Source organism: Chelon labrosus, assembly GCF_963514085.1.
Source record: "Chelon labrosus genome assembly, chromosome: 22".
Lineage (NCBI taxonomy): Eukaryota > Metazoa > Chordata > Actinopteri > Mugiliformes > Mugilidae > Chelon > Chelon labrosus.
The window spans coordinates 869,828-889,443 of record NC_140355.1 but is presented as its reverse complement, the minus strand read 5'-3'; the positions used below and the strand labels follow the sequence as shown (position 1 = coordinate 889,443).

At 41.5% G+C, this 19,616-nt stretch overlaps 1 protein-coding gene across 1 annotated transcript in view; it reads right to left on the bottom strand.

Annotated features, from left to right (window-relative positions):
- Window positions 1-19,616, bottom strand: part of dcc (DCC netrin 1 receptor) — a gene marked incomplete at both ends in the record, with an annotated part of 112,538 nt that overhangs the window by 9,561 nt on the left and 83,361 nt on the right. Inside the window, 7 exons of the mRNA XM_084572799.1 lie at window positions 5,937-6,099; window positions 7,554-7,619; window positions 12,650-12,682; window positions 12,780-12,974; window positions 15,082-15,189; window positions 15,392-15,530; window positions 16,399-16,637. Of these exons, the coding sequence (XP_084428925.1) occupies window positions 5,937-6,099; window positions 7,554-7,619; window positions 12,650-12,682; window positions 12,780-12,974; window positions 15,082-15,189; window positions 15,392-15,530; window positions 16,399-16,637 (943 nt within the window). The remainder of the gene's footprint in view (window positions 1-5,936; window positions 6,100-7,553; window positions 7,620-12,649; window positions 12,683-12,779; window positions 12,975-15,081; window positions 15,190-15,391; window positions 15,531-16,398; window positions 16,638-19,616) is intronic.

Here is a 19,616-nt window from a genome sequence, read left to right as displayed (position 1 = left end):
AACCTTTCCAGTCTGGTGTTGTACTGGTGACTTTTAATTGACTCCAGATCATCCCTGAACTCCTCAACCAGTTGTTCAACAGTGCCATGCTGTTGTTTTCTTGATCCAGATTTTGTGGACTTTATCATTGACAGACATATACTCTCTTTGCCGTGGCTCCAATCTTGCAACATCAAGGGGATTGTATTTGACTAACTAAATCTCAACATAACAGCATTTTATTCATTCTCTGTATATGTATTTTATGTTTTCAGCATTGCATGTAATGCAATGACAAGCTTTGTGTTTGAATTATGCACCTGTGTGCCATGCTGTATCAATGAGGGGTTGCGCATTTTCATGCTGACTGCAAGGACATGTGTTGTGATCAGTTGTCACACTGTAGAGATTTTGGGAAAAGTCAGTGCTGCTTTTTGATCACCCTGCCAATCTTTTCAGACAAAAGTCTACTCTTGACAAAAACTTACACAACTTATTTTCCCTTCTCAGTGGCACTTTTTTTCTGATAGCACACAAACCTTATCAGTAAGTTGCCTCTTGCCTTAGTTTGAGTTAGTCTCTGCCTTTTTTTCCTGATACGTTCTGTCTTTTCTTCTTTAATTTTAATATGTTTTTTCAATATTTTATTTTCCCTCTGTAGCTTTCATCCAGTTGTTTTTGGTTCTTTAATCTTGCTGGTGTGTCCTCTGGTGGTGAAGGATTATCTCTTTCCACATTATGTGCTACCACTAGTTGAAGGAGGCTCCACTGGAGGTTCTGCTGGTAATTCAGCCACTCCTTGTTCCTGTATGCTTCCTGGAGAATGTGCAGTTGTGTGTAATCAGCAGAAAGTATTCTTATTAATGTAATTATTGTAACTACGATACAGGTCTAAAAATAATAGACATTAGTTAAACTAGCTATATAAAATGCTTCTTTGAGCGACCTAATCCTCTTGCGGGACATGTTTGTCACACCAAACGATGTTTCAGCCTTTTGAGTGCATTAATTAACTACTTGCACACCTTTCCATAATTATGCAGTTAAATATGATTTTTTAAAATAAAGAATAAATACATTTAGGACAACAAAACACAAATACTTGAGAGTTATACGTGAGAGTTGGAAAAAATAAAAACTTTATTTAACTTTATTTAGTTGAATGCATAGACTGTATAAATATGGTCAACGCGTTCCCACTTTCTTGCATTGGCCAAACTGACGCTATTTTCCAGGGGATATGGGCGGCGCCATCTTGCGACTTTGGAGTCTGCGCAGTAGGGTCTGAGAGTGGAGCCACACGGAGCTGTGATATTGATGCCATAACTAACTAAAACAAAACTTCTCAGAAAAATGGACACTTGAACATGCATCAGTATTGTATTAACTACCTAAAATGACTGAAACCATCCTTGAATTTTTTTTATTTGACCTTTACCCTTAATTTGGCCCAAGTCCCATCCACTAACATGGAGGGGGTGGAGTTTATGACCTATACTGCAGCCAGTCACCAGGGGGAGCTCTACTTGCTTTGGCTTCACTTGAGAAGCTATACCTCCCTCAGTCCTTATACTGTCTGTGGTTTTGCCATCAAAAGCATTCCTGTCCGCCAGTGTGTCTGTATTGTTATGTAATTGACACCAAAACACTACTGTGTTGAGTTTCACTCTGCACTTCACACAATGCCGAGTGGAACTGAGCAGCTCATGTTGGAGTCATGTTAAAGTTAGGGTTACCAGGTTACGGTTACTGTAGTTGCCAGGGTACAATTACGCTGTAGCTACGCAGTCAACGTACTATAAATTGAGCATGATGTGGTAAGAAAATAAGAGTGATAAAAATCTCATGCACTGGATTATAAAACAAAAACTCACTGAAACTTGAAAATAAAAGAATCATGAAACCTAATAAACTGGATTAAAAGTGTTAATGAACCCAGAGCACTACAGCTCCTAAAAGACTGGTCTAGTTCACGTTTTAATGAAAGAGGTCCTATTATTTCAATTAATCATAAAATGGCCCTGATATGTCACTAGACATGAAGAAATCATGTTCATTTCAAATACTTATATCACTGACAACAGTGGTCCGGCCAGGATATTGTCATTTAAAGTGAAAGTTGCAGCCCTCAACTGATGTTGATGTTGTCATGTTGTGTTTTGGCCTGAGGCGCCACCCTCAAGCTATCTACTAATCACGAAGTCAGTAGAGTTTCGTCATCCGGGTTGCCAGCTCTGCTCTAGTTACCACAGCTGCAGCTACGAACGTGTCGGATAAAACATGTATAACGTTACTAAACCTAAAAGACCTCGTTATGAATCCGAACTACGTCGTGACAAAGTCCGAAATAAAACAAGGATTTTGTATAGGAGATGCCTTTGAAAGATGGAGACGGCTGAAAATGGAGAAGAATTTGAAGACAGACGCCAACGTTGCTAATTTTCTCCTGGACAGGTAAGATTCATCTATGTTTGGCTAATTTACTTGTACATAATGTAAATGGACATTTCAAATATTCATGACAGTCGAACAAAGTTATGCATGTTCGTGCAAAGTAACGTTACGTTAGCGCATACAGAGGAGGTGGGTCATCAAATTGAAAAGGTAAAGAATTGTTTGGGAAATAAAAACGGCGAGTCGTCATTGCTAACATTAGCAATGCATTATGAGCCCGTTTCTCTGTCATTATGCTGAAACCAGCGGCGGCTGCTGGTCTTTCAAATAGGGGAAGCCCAGTTTTGTAAAATTGGCCAATTTTAATCCAGGTTTGAAAGGACTTTCTCCAGGTTTGAAAGGACTTTCACCAGGTTTGAAAGGACTTTCACACCTTTCACTTCCCCCACCATCTCCATTACAAAAGGACTAGCCGTACCCCAAACCACCCCCGTACCCGACCCCCTGCCTGCGCTGAGGATCTGCGAACAGGATGTGCGTCAACTCTTTCAGAGACAGAGGATTAGGAAGGCCCCGGGACCCGATGGTGTGTCTCCGTCCTGCCTGAAAGTCTGTGCTGACCAGCTGGCTCCCATCTTCACTCAGATCTTCAACAACTCCCTGGAGCTGTGCGAGGTTCCCTCCTGCCTCAAGCGCTCCACCATCATCCCGGTTCCCAAGAAGTCCCCTGTCACAGGATTAAACGACTACAGACCAGTCGCCCTGACATCTGTGGTCATGAAATCCTTTGAATGACTGGTGCTGACCCATCTGAAGGACATCACGGATCCCCTGCTAGACCCCCTGCAGTTTGCCTATAGAGCAAACAGGTCAGTAGATGATGCAGTCAACATGGCTCTTCACTACATCCTGCACCACCTAGACTCTGCAGGGACCTACGTACGGGTCCTGTTTGTGGATTTCAGCTCTGCGTTCAACACCATCGTCCCGGAGATCCTCCACCAAAAACTGTCCCAGCTCACCGTGCCCCCCTCCACCTGTCAGTGGATTACCAGTTTCCTGACTGACAGGAGGCAGCAGGTGAAACTGGGTAACTTCACTTCCAGCACCCGTTCCCTCAGCACTGGCGCCCCCCAGGGATGTGTTCTCTCCCCACTGCTCTTCTCCCTTTACACTACTGACTGCACCTCAAGGGACCCCTCTGTGAAACTCCTGAAGTTTGCAGACGACACCACCGTCATTGGACTCATCCGGGACGGCGACGAGTCTGCATACAGAAGGGAAGTGGAACAGCTGGTCCTCTGGTGCAGTCAGAACCACCTGGAGCTAAACCCGCTCAAGACTGTGGAGATGACAGTGGACTTTAGGAAGAGACCCACATCAACATCTCCTCTCACCATTCTAAACAGGACAGTTCCAACTGCAGACTCATACAGGTTCCTCGGGTCCACAATTTCACGAGACCTGAAGTGGACCTCCCACATGGACTCCATTAGGAAGAAGGCCCAGCAGAGGTTGTTCTTTCTGCGTCAGCTCAGGAAGTTCAACCTGCCTCAGGAGCTGCTGACCATCTTCTACACAGCTATAGTCCAGTCTGTCTGGTTTGGATCCGCCACCAGGCAAGACAGGGACAGACTGCAGAGAACAGTCAGGTCTGCAGAGAGGATCATTGGTACCGATCTTCCCTCCATTCAGGACCTGTACCGGTCCAGGGTCAGGAAGCGGGCCAGAAAAATCACCACAGACCCCTCACACCCTGGCCACAATCTGTTCAGACTCCTCCCCTCAGGTCGGTGTTACAGAGCGGTGTACGCCAAAACCACCCGACACAAGGACAGTTTCTTCCCCCGGGCTGTCGCTCTGTTGAACTCTGAGTAGTCACAGAGTGTGAGTCCATACACATGATCAATAAACTATTTTTGTATATACTCACTGTACAATAACCCCAGTTCGGTGTATATATTATCCTGTTTTTATGTGTACAATTTGAAGATTTATTTTATTTTTATCTTATTTATCTTATTTTTTTTATTTTATTTTTTTATTTTTATCTTATTTATGATGCCGGAGTCAAATTCCTTGTATGTGTCATACTTGGCCAATAAAGCTGATTCTGATTCTGATTCTGATTATTGCATCATTAAATTTAACAGGGTTACTAATTAATTCTCCTTATATTGTATAGGCCTATGTTTCTATAAACATATAACTGTTGAAAAGACCTGTTATGTTTCCCTTTGCTTTTAACTAAATCAATCTTGGGCATTGGTCTGCCTTGCTGTTTAATTCTGAGCTTCTCTTCATAAGGAAGAACATCAAATGGCCTTGCCAAAATCAAGTCAACAGCACTGTCTGCCATCATGCACAGCTAGCTAGCTGGCTGGCTAGTTTACCCCCTACAATTGCAAATAAACGAACTTTTTAAAACTGAAATTAAAACTAAGTAGCAAACTCAATAACGCTATATATTCACGATTTTATTTTGACAGATGGAAATAGTGCGATATATCGCAACAGATAATGAGCAGTAGCTTAGTAACCCTATGGTATTACTGTAACTTCACTCGCCAAATATCCGCATGGGACTGACCTAAAATCCTTCGATGAAGTATAGTCTTAAAGCGCTGTCAATCACGACGAGTTCCAGCCACGTTAACAGTTCATCCAATCATCATACAGAAGCTCGGCGTCCTGGTACATCCCACTGCCCATTCAGTCCCTGAGACGCCCGGCTTCCCTGGAAGTGACGATTTTGGAGCATTTGTCCAATAAATGTCTAGCTTTTTTGCCCTGAGATCGGTCCATTCTGAAGCCCCATTGAAAGTCCATTGAAGCCGAGCCTCAATGGGTTTTTAAACGGGCCGTGCCATTACAGCAATATAAGAAAAAAAATCACGATAGACGAACGGCTAAAACTTATTAACGATTGTGTTATTATAAGAAGTAGCCATGAAGTCGATCATGTTCTAGCACATTTTAGTTTGAGTAGTAATGTAAATTCGTAGTATTTGACAAAATTGCCAGTGATATTTTAGGGGAGGCTGAGCTTCCCCTGTAGTCTTAGAGCAATCGCCTCTGGCTGAAACGCCGAGGAAAACAACATTAGCACGTCGATTATGGCAATGTGAAACGTAATTGAGACGTATTGAGTAGCCTAACGTTACCTCGGTAAAAATGATTCCTCATTCGTTCTTCGCGTATATTGTGGACTACACATGCTGCAAGTTGACCTGTATGACCATTGCTAATGTTATTTAGTTACTCTCAATCTTTTCTGATGGGACTGAAAACAGGATCCTGCAGCTTAGCTGGCAACCTCGAGTCAGGGGGGAGGGGGAGGGGATACACCGTTCTACAGTATTTTGAAAGTGATTGCAGTACCAGTTTTGGCCAGTTTTGGCCACAATCCTACATACGGTTCCTTTAAGTACAAATTGTCACTCATTTGAAATAAAATGTGTGAAAAAAAAAACAAAAAAACAAGGCAACCTAGTCATCCATAAGCCATCTGCCTCGTTACTGACTGCTTTATGGGCATCACACAGATGAATGAAATGTCTTACTTCTTCTGCTGGGCGGAGGAGTGTCTTGTGCAGATGAGCACCACAATGACGACTGCAAGCAACGTGACGGCACCCACAGAAACCACAATGATGACCAGGAGGTTGCTGTTTTTTTGAGGTGTGACGCTGCCATGAGGTGGACGCATCTGACCAATGGGAGACTCTGGAATACATACAGAAGAGAGTGGATTTTAGAAAATATGACGATATATGAGGATTTATTATTGAAACACCAGGTTTTTCTAATTTTATATTTGAATTGAGGTTGTAAGGATAATAGAAACAGATTAAGTCTTTATCTGCCAATATAAATAATGAATAACTATGAAATTAAAATAAATTTTCCATTTTTGCATGTAATGTGTAACAAAATCAAAGTTACAGTTGATCCTATTTTCATTTAAAATAATGGTTGATTACTTCCCAAATGAACACAAAAAACTTGAAATAAATATTTTTAGGATTTTTCTATGCATAACACTGTATATCTGAACTGTGAAGTGAAGGAACTCATTTTAGTCTTTAAATTATCAGAAAGTTATTAAGTCTCACATTTAATGTTAACTGGAATTGTTCTGATTTAGTTTCAGCAAGTTCAGCAAGTTCTTGTTCTTGGAACAAGAACTTTGGGGCTCCAAGTTGGGACCCAAGCTGGGCTTCATGTGTGACTTGTAAAGCTTGAAGCCCCAGACAGTGCAAGCTTCTTTTTTTTTTTTTTACAAGTGCTTGCATAAGGCAACCTGTAAATTTGGATTTTGCTTTCATGTTTACAATACACTAGGGAAGCGTAAACAGTATAGAAAGGGATAAAAACTCTTTTGTTTGGTATTGACATTGTAGTGAGCCAATCAGGTGGCTTCCATTTGGAAAAAGTCTGCCTACCATCTGCTTATCTGCCAGCCACTAAGCTAGTTTGTAAGCACTTTATAATGAGTAAAACTGTAAATGGTCCACAGTGCTTTTCTATCACCCATTAACACATACCAATGACAGGGCTGAAGAAATCTATTGGCTGAGGGCTGAAATCAATAGTTTGATACTTTATGCAAAAAACAGAAAGCCCTGTGAGCTCCGTAACATGAAAAAGCGTGGGAGGGCCATCCACTCTACCTACTGAGCCACAGCCTCCCATAGGCTTCAAGAATAGATAGATTACTATTCCGAGCAACACCTAAAAAGCAGACCAGCTCTGTAACAGTTTTATTTGACAAATGAAAATAAGATCAACCTGTACCAAAATGACAGGAAGTAAAAAGTATGGAGAAATGTTGGAATGGCTCATGAACTGAAGCCTATGATTATAATCTGTAAAACACGGTGGATGCAGTGTGATGACATGGGCCCGCACTTGGTTTCATAAAACATTTATGTAAAAACATTACTATTGGTATTAATATTTGAATGATTGGTACTATTAAATTTATCGTCAAATTCTTAGAAACAGTGATTGTTTTGACATGACTGAGCTGAATGATTAGAGAAAATTAGTGCGTTGATCTTATGATGCTACAGCATAGGACAACAGACAATCACACGCAAACCAGTTCAGTTCCAAGGAGATTTAGTCTTGTCGTAGCAGCAAAGTAATGAACCCAAAAGTAGGACTTTGAATGTTACCGTTGATGCTGCTCCTGTCAATGAGGTTGTTGTCAGAGGGCCAGTAAGTGTGGTCTACTCCTCCTCCTGGAAGACGAGCAAGAAAAAATAATATCAGGAACAGAAAAAAGAAAATTGGCGGAGAATGATTTATTAGCTGGAATAGAGGAATCACTCAGAAAGATCGCTTCGTTCTTGGAAAATAAACCACTTCATGAAGGAACTTAATGCAGTGTGTTTGATAAAACATGTAGTGTGTTTGATAAAACAATTAGAGAGACCTATCACCGAGGTGTCTCAATTAAGGTGTTTGAACCATGTACAGGCTTGGGTCATGCAGTCATGGGTGAAGAGGGAGTAGAGGAAAGGACACAGCCCTGGCGTATTATGGTTAAGGAGTAAGTGTTGTCCATTCGTACATGCTGGGGTCTGTTTGTCAGAAAATCCAGTATCCAGCTATAGAGTGGAGAGCTTCTTACTGTCCAAATGTGAGAGGAAGTAGTTCTGTGCTATGGATATCGCATCCTCAGTGCTCCTATTTTTGAGATAAGCAAATTGGTGAGGGTCCAGTGTCGGTGGGAGACAGGTTTTGAGGTGTGCCAGGATTAGACACTCAAAGCTCTCCATTATGATAGATGTGAGTGCTACAGGGCGGTAGACATTCAGGCACACTGGCATGGAGTGTTTAGGCACTGGCACAATGGAGGTGGATTTAAAACATGCTGGGACAACTACCTGAGCTAGAGACAGGTTCAAGATGTCCATTAGGATCCCAGCCAGCTCTCCCAACTGTATACATCTGTTGAAATTTTCTCAATCTTATAATAATTAAAATATATAAAGACTACACTTGAGGGTGGCACAGTAACGTGGAGGTTTGCACTGATGGCTTACAGCAAAAAGGTTCGGGGTTCAAATCCATGACCCGACTGGGGCCTTTCTGTGTGGAGTTTGCATGTTCTCCCTGTGTCTGTGTGGGTTCTCTCCAGGTACTCTGGCTTCATCCCACTGTCCAAAGACATGCTTGTTAGGTTCATTGATGATTCTAAATCGGCCGTAGGTGTGCATGTGAGTGTGAATGGTTGTCTGTCTCTCTGTGTTAGCCCTGTGATAGACCGGCAACCTGTCCAGACCCCCTGCAACCCTTCACAGGACAAGCGGTTATAGAAGATGAATGAATGAATGACTACACTTGGCGTTTTGCTGTCAGAAGTGGGATCTAAGGTTCGACTGTCCGGACGTCTTTGAGGGAGTTAGTGACTGATCATCCAGGACAGACAAATGTTTCTGCCTCTTATGTCCATGAGTTGAGACAGGAGAACCAACAGGTTAGGAACAGCCGCCTCTGGATACAACGAATACAGATAACAAAGGTAACGACAACGGTAACCGGATACTGATGTTAAAAGAAAATAATCAGTTATTCTTTTTAAACATGCAATTTAATTTGGGTCAAAGGTCATTTTTTCACTGATGTTTCCAAGAGTGCAAATTTTGTGTAAATACAGGTACAATAAGAAACCATTGTCCAGCTGTTTAGTATCATATATAGAGATTAAAACTGCACTCTTTCTGGACATACATACATATTCATAGAATATACACCGATCAACCACAACCACAACATGGGAAACATTTGGGCTTGGCATTCATGTGGATGTTAATAAGGCATGTACCACCCACCTAGACCAGACCAGGCACCCCCACCCCATAGCAATGATACTCCTTGATGGCAGCAGCCATCCCCAGCAGGATGCAGCCTGACACAGGCACACACACAAATGGTTTAGGAACAACTCAAAAAAACATGAAGGGTGTTGACCTGACCTCCAAATAAACTAGATCCCAAACTGATCAAGTATCTGTGGGATGATCCACAGAGGCCTCTCCCCTCAACCCATAGGACCCAAAGGCCCCCAATTAACAACATTCTGTTGCCAGACACCACAGGACACCCTCCGAAGGCCCATGTCCATTCTCTGATGAGTCTGAAGTATTGTGGAGGCACACGGCAGCCCTACATAATATTAGGCAGGTGGTCATAATATTATTATTACAGTACAGCATGGGATTGAAAATGGGAAAAGAGGCACAAGCAATATTTCCAAATAAGGTATAAGGACGCTCAGAGACAAAGAGGGAAGAAAGACTGTAAGCCGTTGCCAGGGTCAGACTGCATAGAAGACACAACGAGAAGGCTGATGTCTGCCCCATCACAGAACACAGACACACACAGTGTTTCTCTTTATTCCACTCTGCAGGCTTTAAATGGTCATCGTAGTCAAAAAGATGATCCCTCCCTCCCTACCTTGTGGCTTTTTGCTCCTTGACAACAACGTCAACAACCAGATGCAAGAGTACACCCTCCACCATACCACATCCCTCATGCAATGTTGGACACACCTGCTGCCATTCTGCGGGCGGCTGTGGCTCAGTAGGTACTACGTAGACCGGGTTGTCCACGAACCAGAGGGTTAGCGGTTTGATCCCCGGAATGTGCCACATGCTGAAGTGTCCTTGAGCAACTGAAACACTGCTCCCAGTGCATGGCACTGGTGTGTGAATGTGTGCTTGTTTGAGCGGATGGGTAGATGTGTCTGTGACTGTAAAGCGCTATATGAAAAGCAACTCCATTTACCATTCTTGAAAGGTGGACAGACTTTGGGGCATGAACTGGATGCCTTTGTTCGAGCAATTCAACAGGCAAGTGGCCAGACGGGAAATGTGAATTTGTAATTTGGTTAGCACTCTAACTGCAGCCCTCACTGAACATTTTCCAGCAGAAACTGAACTCTCCAAACTCTTTGCTTGCACACAGCAGGATGATGAGGAAGATTTCTACACCAGACTCCTTTCAATCTTCCAGATTCACTCTGGCTTCGAACCTCAGTCAAGATGGCAAGATCAGGCAAACCCAGACCGATGAGAATGTCTGCTGCGGGAATATCGCATCGTAAACATGACTAAGCTTACTGCTGAAGTCCGATGCTCCTGTGTGGACGTCAAAAGAGCCAAAGCCTCTGAAGTCCTCAATCATGCTGCCCATGCTGAATACAGGCTCAGAGAACAACAAGCCAAAGCAGACAAGAAGAGATGTGATACAAAACACTAAGCAACGCTTACCATGGCACAAATCCCCTTGCAACACTAGAGCTCTGCCCCAGCTGGAAGAGGCAGAACCATGCAGAAAGGTGGTGCACACTTCAGAACCCAAGGTCCCAGATGCCAGGGTGGGCCCAACGTGTGCGGAGTGGACACTGGGCTAATGAATGTCCAAACAAACAACTTTGTTGCCCCAGAGGAAGTTGTGGATGCAGGTTTCGACTCAGAGATCACCAAATGACAGTTCAAAATGACAAGTGACGAGTGACTGCCAGAGGGAGCCACAGGCGTCAAGATGACGGACGGTGACTCTGACTGTGCTCCCACAGAACAATCTGCACACCAAAAGTGAAGTGAAATACACATATAGAAATGCTCTCGCAATGAAGATCTGGCTTTGCAAACAGACACAGATGCACATACAGTTTTAACATCAACAATTTAATGTTTGAGAAAAAAAGAGAGAAAACAGTATGTATAGTTGGAGGAATTGGTGATTTTGGATACAGTGAGGTCAATAACAAGAAGCTCAGAGCTACCACAGGTTAAACTTAGCAGTAGATATTCCTGTTCTACGGGTGCAACAGGTATATGTCATTTCATGTGCGACTGGACTGCACTGACTGACTGGACTACTATTTGGTGAACACAGACTTAGTTCGTCCTCACATGACACACACAGGATGACTATCCGATCCCCTGCCCTCAAGAAAGTTGTTTTTGTTGACCCAGACGATGACAGTGTTCCGACTATTTGTTTCACCATGTCTTCATCTGATAGATCAGATTCTCTCTGTTTCTCTGCTCCTCTCAGCATCTACACAAAACTGTGGGCCAAGCATTAATATGATGTTGGACTGATAACAGGTTATGAACCCGTAATAACTCCAAAGAGCTATTACAGAACAACGGTTCCACAATAGCCACTTAAAGAGGAGGCCCTACTGTACAGCACCTGGACATGGACAAACAGATAAATGGGGATATGATTTACGGGCTGTTAATAATGCCCCTCAAGCGAGAGTCCCAAATGTTCTGACCATTTTGTCACAGATTTCTCAACATACTCAATGGTTCTCTGTTATTCGTTCATTAATTTTCTGTAACCGATTGTCCTCTGGAGGGTTGCCGGGGAGGCTGGAGCCTATCCCATTGGGCAAGAGGCGGGGTACAACCTGGACAGGTCGCTAGTCTATCACAGGGCTAACACAGATAAACAGACAACCATTCACACTCACACTTACAGCCACTTTAGAATCACCAATTAAGCAATTCACTGGAGTACCCTAGAAAGCCCCAGTCGGCCTCCTTGCTGTGAGCCATCAATGCTAACCACTACACCACGCAAATGCTAACTAGTAGTGGCAATCTTTAAAACAATGGCTTAAAAAATGGGTCTCAGGTGGTGGCCCACAGTGTAAGTTGCTGAGTCTATCAACATTAAACTTTTTGTTTACATTGACAACTTAAATGATTATCGTGATGCCCATTGTTAAATGAGTAAACACACTTCTAAAGTTGAACGATAACTCGTTGGCTATCTTGACCACCACACATGGCGAAGCCCAACAACACCAACAACCGTAACACTTCCAGAATACAACAAAAGATTCCTTTAAGTCTTAGGGATACCAACGTAACATGTCACTGAATCATATTATTAACTGAGTATGACACATCCAGCAAAGAGATATACATATGTACGAATATAACTTAAGTCTGAAGCTTAACAGCCATGGGATGTGGATATGCTGTCACTCCACTCTTTGCCATTTCCATGATTTCAAAACTAAATTGTTGCTGCAACCACAGATTATTGGAGATTCCCTGAGGATGAATTAGATCTCAGGCATGATTTAAAGTCAGATATTTCACTTGAGTTAGACATGATCTGAACATGAAATGAGAAGACAGGTTAAAAAAGATTTGAAAATCTTTTTTAGACATTATGAATACTAAATATAAATATATATGTTTCTAATTAAAAAAACATTTTGAAGATGTAAAATGCCTACCTTGATCATTGGCCATTTTGTCTGGATGTTCCACTAAAAACAAAAAAACAAATAAACAACAACAACCAAGAAAGTGAGCACAGATACAGGTAAAATAGTTCTCAATCTTCAATCACAAACTCTGACAGACCTTTGGTGGTCCTGAAGTAGACGGACTCAGACAGAGGGCCAACTCCTTTGCTGTTTTTGGCCTGAATCCTGAAATAGTATACTGTATCGAGGTTCAGATCCACTATCTGATGGGTTAGCCGGTCGCCGCTGATTGCTTCCATCACCCAGTCATCGATTGGCATGTTTTTATCCAGCGTGAAGTACAGGATGTAACCTGTCAGACAAGCAGTAATCATATGAATAAGAGTTTTCTATTTATTTATTTTTTTAATGGTCTTGTTTTTACCAAAAGTACATGGTGTATATAGTATATGGAATAATACAAAAGAATAATTGTAAAACAAGATACATATTCATAGCACAGATAACATTCCAGTTTAGAATTATTATATGTTTATTTGTAAATACCACCAAGAGTCACTCCAAAGTGGCCACAGTGGAAGTGGCCATACATTGCACAACACCACCAAGGGATTAATTTGATAGGTGACTTGAGATTCAAGATTCAAGTCGTATTTATTGTCACTTCCACAATATGTTAATAAAAACATACAGAGGTGTTAAATACTGTTTCTGTTGGTCCCACTGTGCTAAATATCCGCTGACAAGTACATAACTACTTTAACTGCAACTACTGCTGCACTACTCTATTTGCTACTGCTAAAACATATGACGACACAGATTACAAAAAAATGTCTTTCTTTACAGTTCTTTACAGTAAACTGATGTATACAATTGTACATGTGGAGAAAGATGAGTCAACATCAACTAATCGCTGATGACATCACTAATATAAACACAGTTGAAAGTAATGCTCTACAACAATGAAATCCATATTCTTGGCCTGAATACATATTGTAGCATCTGATACAAAGGATGCTATGAAGCCTTCTCTGAAAAAAAAGCTACTGTTGACCGTATCCCACGCCAACACCATAAGCAACGGAGATGAGATCAACTACAGGAGCAAGGTGAGCCGCCTGGCTATGTGGTGCAGGGACAACAATCTCTCTCTGAATGCGGAGTGGTTTGTAGTTTGTGATTTTCTGAATTCCTGTTCACAGGCATTGTGTGTCTCTGGTGTTGGTGAAATAGTTTTCGATTTTCAGGGTGTACTGACGTTTTGCCTTTCTGATGCCATGGGTCAGGTTGGTCCTAGCTGTCCTGAGGGCTGCACTGTCTCCTGATCTGAAGGTGGCATCCAGGGAGTAGACCTTGCCAGTCAGCCATAGTTTCTGGTTGGTCCGCACAGTGATGGGCCATGTTACAGTCACATCATCTATGCACTTGCTGAGTATGCAATCAGTGTGTCTGCATACTCCTGCACATCAGGTGCCGCATGAGGTGTGCAAGCCAGCACTGCAGCTTTTGCATGTGTAGCAGGCTAGCGGTTACTTTTTTATATATATTTTCTTTTCTGTAACCAAACTACTGATGGCCTACATCATGGCCAGCAGTGACAAAAAATGTCTCCGCTGTCACTGCAATTGCAGTCTAATTGCAGTCTAAACCCAATGAGCTAGCTGCAGCAGTGCATCCATATGTTCCTCACAATCCCCACCCCAAAAAATATTCATCCGTCAGATCCATGGAGCCAGTCATCCGTCATCCAGTCACCCAGGTGCCTTCCTCATGAGAGAGGGTATATCCTCCAGTACAGTTCTCTTCATTTCACTGTGGAGATCCATGGGTAAAACTTTGAAAGGACGGATGGGATTTTGCCCACCTGTAGCTGGGAAGCAGCTTGCACAAGTAGGTAAGCGACCGCTTCCATTCTCTGCGTCTTGGGCTACCGGCAACTTGAGCGCAAGCACAAAGGGGACGGAACCACTTGCACCAGAAAATCCACAGTAGCCTTGTATTACCATATGGTTGAGACGTCATAACAAAGAGAAAGGGCAAACTCACCTTTATGGTTCTGGCAAGTGTTATTGTGTGCAGCTTGCCCATGATGACAATCTACATACTTTTGTAATCTCTGCTATATTGTAACTAGGATGATAGATGGGACGTGAGCATGGTGCTCTCACTGTCACGCTGCTCACTGCAGTAGCAGGAGTCCTTGTCATGGCACACAGATTTATAGCTGAACCGACTGCCCAGAGGAGAGTGGAAACAATAAATAAATATATGTGTGTTCGTGTTTGCATGTTTTGAATACACAGAGACAATCAAACTCTGCACCTCTTAAACAACCATTTGCGTTTTTAGTCAAATTTCAGACGTTGTTAAGATAAAATTATTAATCCATTAGATCAAAAATAATCAACATGGTAATTTAAAATCAAAATAATAACTACATCTGATGAACAAATCCTCACCTGTGATTCTTCCATTAGCCTCCATAGGTGGTTGCCAGCTAACTAAAATGGCACGAGGGCGTCCTTCACGACTAATCACTGTCAAATCTTTGGGTGCAGAGCTAGGAGCTTTCAATTGTTGATGCAGAGATAAGGAGACACAAAAACAAAGCAGTTTACAAAACTGGTGAAATTGTACATTTAGCTTGCTAAAGTTAATATGATGAAAGTTAAAGTGTGACAATGAAAGGCTGGGATTTGGGGCAAGGGTTTGAGTCATGGCAATGGGATCCTCACAGTCAGATATGTAGCTTGTGTTTGAGGGATGTACCTGCTTCATATGTCGTGGCGTGTGCAGTCATACTCCAGGTGCTTGACTTGCGGCCTTTGGTTACCATAACAGCAAACTCGTACATGGTGTTTGGTTTGAGACCGGTGACAGTGTGGCTGAGTGCTGTGGTGTCTGCAGACTGGACACATGAGATACAGTATTTGTAGAAGTTTAGAAGTTTTGAGATGTACACTGAAGGACGCAAGCTTAAAACTGCTTTTATAATAAATCTTAAGCAGATACAGACAGCAGAGAAAGGTGTGCCTGTAAATTCCTTGTAGCACAAAGAAAATGGTTACTTTTCTGGTGTGATGGAGAGAAAAGATTTTTCCACTCAAGTTCGGAGAGCTGTGGTGATACTTTTTGTTCAGAAGAGGGAAAACTGGAAGCGTATTTTGGGATGGACAAGAAAATACATTCACAACAACATATGCATTTTTGAAAGATTGGAAATGCTGAGTTTTAAGAGAGCAGACTTGGGTTAAGAAAGACAAGCAGAGTCAAGAAAGGTGAATCCATTTAAGTATTAAGTCAAGACACATAAGTCCCAGGTAAAGGGACCAGTAGGTTTCAAGCCAAATTTCAAGTCAAGACAGATAGGTCTCTGTCAAATCATGTTAAGTACTAGGTTAAGGTAGGCAGTACACAAGTGAGGCCCAAGTCAAGTTTAATTTCAAATTCCAGACAAGATCGACAAGCACTCAGTTGAGCTCCAAGGTCAAAGCAGATAAGTTCCAAGTCAAGTACAAGCCTCAATTAAATAACCCAAATAATAACCCAAATAATTATTGTCTATCCTTAATAAAAATGATCAGTTGTTGTTGAATTAACTGTAAATAAATCTGAAAATTCAGTGTTTAAAATTTTAGTCTTGGGGGTGACCTCAAACCACAGTCAAAAGTCCTGCTCGGTTACAGTTAAAATCATGTTCCACCCGATTCATGACTCGAGTCATGGGCACAGACCATGCTAGACATGATCACCACGGATTTACTATGTGCATTAACCTTGTACTTTCCACTGGTGGAGTAGCTGGTCTTCCACTTGATGGAGTAGTACCGGACTTCAGATGTCTTCTGGTTCTTGGTTATGGAGTTGTCAGCCCAGGAGATGCGGACTGAGTCCGAGGACAGAGCCACAGCCTGGACCCCCACTGGGGGGATCATGGGAGTGCTGATGTCTGGCATGGGAGTGGGGTATTTATCAAAGAGGTGAAAGAGGTCATCCTCAGATGGGTCCATGGGGTCTGAAGGATTGTGTTTGGGAATATTAAATGACATCATACAATGAAATGAATGTCCGGAGATGATGATGAATATATAGAAATATGAGTATGAGAAGCATTTATCGAGATAATTAATGAATATGTTAGTGAAATTTTGGATATATGAAGAAGTGAAAAACAGGAAAAAAGAGGAGAGAAAAAGACAAAATGTAAGAAGACTGTTATTGATATAAGGTGTGAGCAGGAAGTGGAAACACAGATCCACAGAAAGGCAAGACTCACAGGGCAAACCCATCACACATCTTCATTTGACATGAAAGTGTTCCAGCCATCTTGCCTGTTTCCACACTATTGGCTGTTTCCACACTATCGGCTACTATTCTTTAGATAATTGTAATGATTCATTTTCTAAAAGGGCTGAACAATTGTATATGTGTATAAATTTGACTTCTGAAACGTAAGTGGAGCACCTGAAAGAAGCAGGATGTAAAAACGCCCTGACTGATGGTATCATAGAGCTGGAATGAAAAGCACATCTGATGAATTAATAAATAAGAACCACTTGTTTGATACTACCTACTGTATTTAATGATCAATGCACTATTTAACTAGAATTACAAGCAATTATAAAGGTCTCCAAGCTGGCCCCAGACAGGTGTCCCCACTCGTGTCAGACATGGTGCTGCACTGAGTTGTTTTTATGTGTTGTCTCTGCATCCTTGCCATGCTTCCGTGCAGTGGGTGACCTTTTACCTCTCCAGTTGCTTTTCCTACTACCCTCACACTCACCACAGACATTTGACATGGTTTTTGGCTTAAAAACAAACAAACAAACAGACAAAAAAACAAGCTCCTCTTGGAGGTGCCAAGTCCTCAAATTGTTTACATAAAAGTCCTTGCAATAATTATTTCACCCTTTTCTTGCATTATGTCTCTCTTCAACCACTGCTCTTGTGAGTCCTTCATTATTAAAAGTATTACTAAATATTAAATACTGAGTTGGCCAATTTGCATAAATTCTGATTAGTGCAGGCACTGCACAATCCAAAAAATCCACAGACTGCCCTCATTCTAATTTAAGATATACACAAGTTCTTCTCTTCCCCAAGTAAATTACACATACATCTGCAGTCACCTTTATCCACACTTCATTAAATCCATCAGTTGTTACCTCTGTTTATACTTTTCCATTTATGCATATTTCAATAAATTGTGCACAGGCAGCAATGTTATGTAATCTATCAAATGGGGACCCTATATTGTATTTTTTAATATAAATGTGTAATTGACTGGTTATCTGGAATAACTGTGAATATACTGTGTTACTGTATTTATCATGGTATTTATACATAAATACCATTAGTGATATTGGTGCATTTAAACAGTCTGACTAAGCTTGCTGTAAATGGATTTGGTAACGAACTAAAAAAAGAACTAATCAATACCAAAATAAACGAAAAAACTTCTGACTATGAGCTCTCTGTAATTCCATAATACATGAGGTATTGACTAGTAGCTAAGTAGCCATATATTGTTGTTAATGTATAAAAATACCAATATGTTTTTCTCATACATATTGCTACATTATACATTATACATTTTCCTCAACAAAAGTTAACAAAAGTTGTACCTTTTTAACAGGAGAATTTTCACAGCCGCTACCATCACTGCGTGCATGCTACAGTTACTGTTATAACCTGAGCTGTGGACGGTTCCGTCAACAATAGCTTCATTATTTCTCGGCTTGTGAAACGTGACAGTTTCACCAGGATTCACCTTAGTTTTGCACATTTGCACATATTTTAGTCGTGTCACTTATATAACTCATCATCAGTAGGAAGAGCTAATAGGTGTCTGGCTGACAAATACACTATTCTTGTAAAGGCATGGGTATAATCCAGCAGACTATAGAAATCAGTATTTAACAAATATAATAATAATAATAATAATAATAATAATAACTACAGTTCATACATTGCACTCTTAGCATCATGGCAACTCCACACATGATGTAGATGAGACACACCAGTGTTGGTAGAAGAAGAATCTGGTAAATATGAATTGTTTTTACAGTGGTGCAATAAAAGTTAAGAGTTTTTTGTCATCTTAAAGCATACATCTTAAAGCAACTTAGTTTGAGTCCGTTTGTGTATTTTGTGCCTAATTCAGACGTGTAAAATGGTAATAATAATAAAACATTAAAAACAGGAAAAAGTATATATTTCAAACTTGTTATGCAAATACACAGCTGGACTTATTAACACCTGAATACTCTGGGATATATTTTTTTCATTAATTGTAACCCACTGTTTCAAGTAACAGTGTTATACTCAGTGGGAATGCTGCTCTTTGGACTGAAGAATAGTTGGCAGGGCAGGAGTAAATTTGGTGGTTGAGATGGGAAGGACAACACAGACATAGCTGTTGGTTATTCTGGTTCTCAGTGTGATTTTCTGTAATGCAGAGAAGAGCTAGGTGGTGTCAGTGAAATCCATGCTCTTAACACATGCGATAAAACAGTCTTCAGTTGGCCGCACAACTGTGTTTCTAGATGTTGTTAAATGTCTGCCATTAATCCTGCGACTTTAGTGAGGCACTCGTTTATAAGGCACCATCTGAGAAAGGTTTCCCATGTTAGACAATGAGTTGAGTACCTTGGAAGTGGTTATGTTAGCATGGAAAAAAAGTAGAGCTTCCCATGTCTTTCTTATAAAAAGGACTCACAGCGGTCTCAGGACCAGGGCCTCCTCTAGAGGGGACTGTGAGGTCCCACACAGAAAAACAGCCTTTGGACAAAATGCTCTTTCTGTAAAGGCCAGTAAGATCTGGCACAGTCTTCCACTCTCCTTAAGGGATTGTTCCCACATTACAAACCTTCAATACTCATCTCAAGCAGTGGTTGAAAGCAAACCAGTCTTGGAATCACTGACTTTTAATTTCTTAGTAATGTACTGTCTTGTGGCGTGCTCTTATTGTGATCTATTGTCCTGTCCTATGTCT